General features: G+C 62.4%; 2 protein-coding genes across 2 annotated transcripts, besides 2 other annotated features; both read left to right on the top strand.

Annotated features, from left to right (window-relative positions):
- Tco025E_09112 (uncharacterized protein) lies at window positions 1-2,358 on the top strand (the record flags this gene model as incomplete). The annotated part of the gene is made up of 1 exon (XM_029375938.1): window positions 1-2,358. A coding segment is annotated over one exon (2,358 nt), but the record flags the coding sequence as incomplete, so codon positions are not given.
- Window positions 2,359-2,365: 7 nt separating this feature from the next.
- Window positions 2,366-2,385: a microsatellite.
- Window positions 2,386-2,511: 126 nt separating this feature from the next.
- Window positions 2,512-2,566: a sequence feature (A-rich).
- Window positions 2,567-2,902: 336 nt separating this feature from the next.
- Tco025E_09113 (uncharacterized protein) lies at window positions 2,903-4,696 on the top strand (the record flags this gene model as incomplete). Its single annotated transcript, XM_029375939.1, has 1 exon — window positions 2,903-4,696. One exon carries the CDS (start codon window positions 2,903-2,905, stop codon window positions 4,694-4,696), a length of 1,794 nt encoding a protein of 597 aa, XP_029223947.1.
- Between the last annotated feature and the right edge of the window lie 81 nt (window positions 4,697-4,777).

Below are 4,777 nucleotides of genomic sequence, written 5' to 3' on the forward strand. Positions count from 1 at the left end.
GCAGGGCCCGCGAGGAGGAGTCTCGCGGCGACGCTGAGCGTGAGGCCCGTGAGGAATCGCGTGCCGCCCGTGATCGCAGGGCCCCGTGAGGAGGCGTCTCGCGGCGACGCTGAGCGTGAGGCCCGTGAGGAATCGCGTGCTGCCCGTGATCGCAGGGCCCGTGAGGATGCGTCTCGCGGCGACGCTGAGCGTGAGGCCCGTGAGGAATCCCGCGCTGCCCGTGATCGCAGGGCCCGCGAGGATGAGTCTCGTGGCGACGCTGAGCGTGAGGCCCGTGAGGAATCCCGCGCTGCCCGTGATCGCAGGGCCCGCGAGGATGAGTCTCGCGGCGACGCTGAGCGTGAGGTCCGTGAGGAATCGCGCAGGCGCCGAGCGGCCAGGGAGGAGGCTCATACGGGCCTCGACGATGAAGGTGAGAGCCTGAGGCGGCTGACGAGTCGTTTGGACGCCTTGGAGCAGAAGCTGAGGAAGGTCGGTGCTGCGGCGGCCGCCTCGTCACAACAGGCGAGTGGTGCCCATGGGCGCTCGTCCGTGTCTCCGACGGAGGTTGTGGATGAGCAGGCACGGGAGGACCTGGAGGAGCTTGAGCGGTTTGTCACGCGACGCTTCAAGGAGCTGGAAAAGGCAGTGTCAAAGTTCCGTGACGCCGCTCCAGCCGCCGTTGCTGCTCCCATGAGAGTTGGCGGCCATTCCACGGGAAGATCCGAGCGATCACCTGCTGGGCGTGCTGCGCCGTCGCCCGAGAGTGGCGCCACGGGCGCGAAGCGGAGTTCTGAGGCCGCTGGCGCCAAACACGACACCGCCGGCGCAAGCGACGCGAGGCAGCGGGAGGAGCGGAGGGCGCCCGCGGGGGCCGGCGCAGTGGATCAGGTGGCCCGTGGAGATGCCGGCGCCGCGCTGGAGCAGGTGGGTCACCTCGAGAAGTTTGTGACGAGGAAACTCAAAGAGTTGTCGTTGGCCATTGGGAAGGAGCTGGGTCCTTTTTCTGTGCGTCCCTCTGGCGAAACCGAGTACCCCACCGCCATGGAGCAAAAGCCTCAGGGGCCGCTGGTGGATCAGATGGCCCGCGATGATGCTGCCCGCTCAATTGAGGCGGTCCACGAGCTTGAGGAGGAGTGGGGGAGACGCTGGCACTCATTGGAGGAGCGGCTGCGGATCATTGGTCGGGCCTCAATAGGCAAGGGAACGCTGCCGCCCACCGCCGCCGCATCTTCAATTGACAGAAAGGCCCGGGAGGACGCCTCCATGTCACTTATGCGCATACAACAGCTGGAGCGGGAAATAATGGGATTTAGGCGACTGCTTCAGAAGCATGAGCTCACAACGTCTTCCGACGAGTTTGCGCCTTCGGATACGCGACTACCTAGCGGTGCCGTGTTTCCCGTGCCACCAAAGGTCCCGCGTCAGGCAGCCTTTCCCCCTGCAGGAAAAGCCGCCGATGACGCCCCAGGCAGTCATGATGCGGAATATCAGACACGCATGCAGAATTTGGAGCAGGAGGTAGAGCAGCGCATGCAGGAAGTGAACCGGGCCCTTGCCACGCTACGTACAACGCAGTCTGGGCTTCCACCCGGCAACCTCCTGGGGGAGGGGGTTGCTGTTAGGGGGGAACCCGCGTCGGTTCCAGGTCAAGTTGTGTTCAACTCAAGAGACACAGACGGTTATTACATGGTAGAATCTGCTGAGCCCTTCCATGGTTCCCCCACAACGCAAAAATCCATGCTGGTGATGACGTCGCATGAGGATGCAGACGTGGGAAACCTCTTTGGTGGCGTGGCGCCGGTGCAGGGCGCTGCGATTGTGCTGCGCTCTCCACAACTGGGCGGCCTTGGAGTCCCACTAGTGAAGCGTGAGCTGCCAGGCGGCACGGCAGCGGCTTCTCACTCCGTACTGCGCACTGACGAGGCGCCGGCGCGCCAAATGGGGAGATCATATGGCGCTGCAACTGAGCTGCCCCCGCCACGCGAGGACTCAGTTGCACAGTCCACTCTGCATGATGAGGGGGGCCTGCGTGTCGCGGAGGCCGCGAGCGGCGCCGCGGCCGCAACCCTCACGAGTCCCACCCCGGTCTCTACCCCCACCACTGCCCCCACCACGAAGAACCCCAACGCCAGGCTTCCGGCGGGTGACGGCGGGTGGGTGTCGCCGAGGGACCGCACCGGGGAACTCGATCTGCTGCGGTCCCATAGCACGCGTCTGCGCAGCACGGCCGTGAGTCCCCGTGTGAAGATGGAAGAGGGTTTCTTGGAGGAGCAAAGCGCACTAGGGCACACGACGCCATGTGTAGTGTACAACTGCGCCTGGTGCGCCGCACAGAAGCGGAAGGCGTCCGCGCGGACGGCGCGGCCAGTGCCCTAGACAACGCAGAGAGAGAGAGAGAGAGAGGGGAGGGGGAACTCCCGGCTTTCAGATGTATGGGGGGAGGAAGTGAGTGTTCCACACTGGAAAAAGCATGTTCATAGTTGTAGCGAAGCAAAACTGTGAGTAGATGAAGAACAATGGGCGAAGAGCAAGGAACAATAGAAACGAAAAGAAAAAGGGGAAGGAAGAATAAGAAAAAGAAAAAAACATCACGCCAAAAGCCCTTGAGTTTTTGAAAGAACATGGGTTTTTTTGGGCCAAATGTGCAGTTTATCTCATTTCATGTCAATTATGCATTGCGACGCCCTGTTGCACGCTTTTCCGCGGGATTTGTTTTGCTGCACTCTTCGACTGTGCTCCCCCGTCACGCTGTGAGTTGGGGCTTTTGCCGATAGGCCCCTGTCCTTTGCCGCCCCGAGTACCGTTGCTTCTTTCCGCCTCCTTTCCCCCCCACGCACTCACCCGCGGCAGCCGCAGAGGAGTACACCAACGCCAAGGCCAGCACAGGGAGGACAGACTCTGTAGCAAGGGAGTAGCAGCGATGCCGGCGGTAGACGTGGACGTCACCACCATCCCCGACATGATCGAGGCGCAGCTGACGCTCAGCTACAGCCGCCTCGCACACCTCGTCCGCCTCATCGTCGATCAGGGCAACGGTCACGACGTGGACATTGACAAAATGAACAACCGCATGGATGCGCTGGCGAGGGAGAACGCGGAGCTGCGGGCCCTTCTGGAGTCACTCGTGGAGAAGAACTCGCGCGAGAGTTGGTTTCAAACGGAGCTGGATGAATTGCGAGGTGAGGTTGCCCGCGTGTCTGACAGCTGCGCGGAGAACTCCAATAAACTGGTCTCCGTAACGGAGGAGATCCAGTCTCGCTTCGACGAGACGGAGAAACGGCTCAAGGCGGAGACGACCACGCGAGCGAACGAGGTGGAGCGCTTCCACTTGTCCGTGGGTGAAGTGCAGAGCGCCGTCCGAGACATGGGAGGGACGCTGAAGCACCTCCAAAACTTTGTAGATGTATGGGAAGGCAAGCCGGAGAAGACGGAGGCGTTAACGACGCGTGACGCGGCGGGCGCCTTTCAGCACTCTACGGAGAATCGTGTCGAGTACCTGCGCTCCCTTCCTGTCTTCGCCAGCGTCTTTGACGAGGTGGACGTGCTCCGTCAAATGCTTCGCCAGCAGGCCGCTGACAGCCTGTCCGCAAAGACTGCTGCGGGGGCAATTCGGCGTTTTAGTGCCGCTGAGGTTTCCGCCTCAGGTGTGTCTGATGCAAATAAGGTTGACCGCGACGCCATCAGCGGCTTGCAGGAGTCCCTGGGGGGGGTGTTGCAACGTCTAAAGAGGCTCGAAGGCGGACTGACACCCGCGTTTGGGCAGGCGAAAGCGCGGCCGCAGCAAACACCGGTGCACCTGTCAGCAGAAGTGGAGGACATCAGTCGGCTCGAGAAGCGGCTGCAGCAGGTGGAGAATCGTTTACGCAGCCTCTCCTTCCAGGCCTCTGACGGAGGCGGCGCGGAAAAGGCCAACCTACTGGGTCTTAATGGGCGTTTGTGGCTTGCCGAGAGTGGGGCGGAGACCCTCCCGTTACAACAGCTGCCGCAGAAGGAAGGGGAAACTCTGACGCCTGGCATGCCCGGGCGGCAGCCCTTCAGGACCTACTCGCAATCGCAGTCGCAGTTGCCGTCGCAGTCGCAGTCGCAGCCACGGCGTTCGGCGTCGGCTTCTTTCGGGCGTCATGCGCCGGCGCCTGTGGGAAGGGAGGGAGCTCCTGGCTCCACAGGGGAAGGCTTGGCGTTGCCGCAACTCCAGGCAGTTTCCTCGAAGGGGAGGAATGAGACGTCGGATCCGCAGGCGCTGCAGGGGGCTGGAGGTGAGGCACCCAACCCTGGGGATTCTGCTGCGCATCCAACGGAGGTAGAAGCGGGCCGTCTTCGTACCTCGCCACCGCATTCGCAGGCGGCAGCTCAGAATGATGAAATCCAGCTTCGTATTGCGCGGCTGGAGGAGGGTTCGACGCTGCTGGAGATGAAAAAGGCTGACCGCCAGGAGTTGGCGCAGCTTGAGGACGCCTTGCGGCAGATTGTTCAAAACCAGGCACTGCAGCCAGGATCTCCGCTCTTGCAAGCCTTAATGCCGCGTCGTCCAATGTCGCAGCAGGAATCTCGTGGGATGAACGCGATTGAGTCGGCGTACTACGGCAGCTTGGGGTTGGGGCCGAGGAGCGCCACACCCGGGCGCCCCGTGTTCGTCGGGGGCGCGGCATACAGCCTGCGCGACAACACAGGCGCCGTGACGCCGGCCACCGTATCCAGCTCGCACTTGCTGTGAAGTTCCGGAAGCACTGGAAAAGAAGTATGTATGTAGCAAATTAGTCCATTTCTTAAGGAACCTCCCTCCCCCTCCCCNCCC

This window comes from Trypanosoma conorhini, assembly GCF_003719485.1.
Source record: "Trypanosoma conorhini strain 025E chromosome Unknown Tco_14.4_contig_00982, whole genome shotgun sequence".
Lineage (NCBI taxonomy): Eukaryota > Euglenozoa > Kinetoplastea > Trypanosomatida > Trypanosomatidae > Trypanosoma > Trypanosoma conorhini.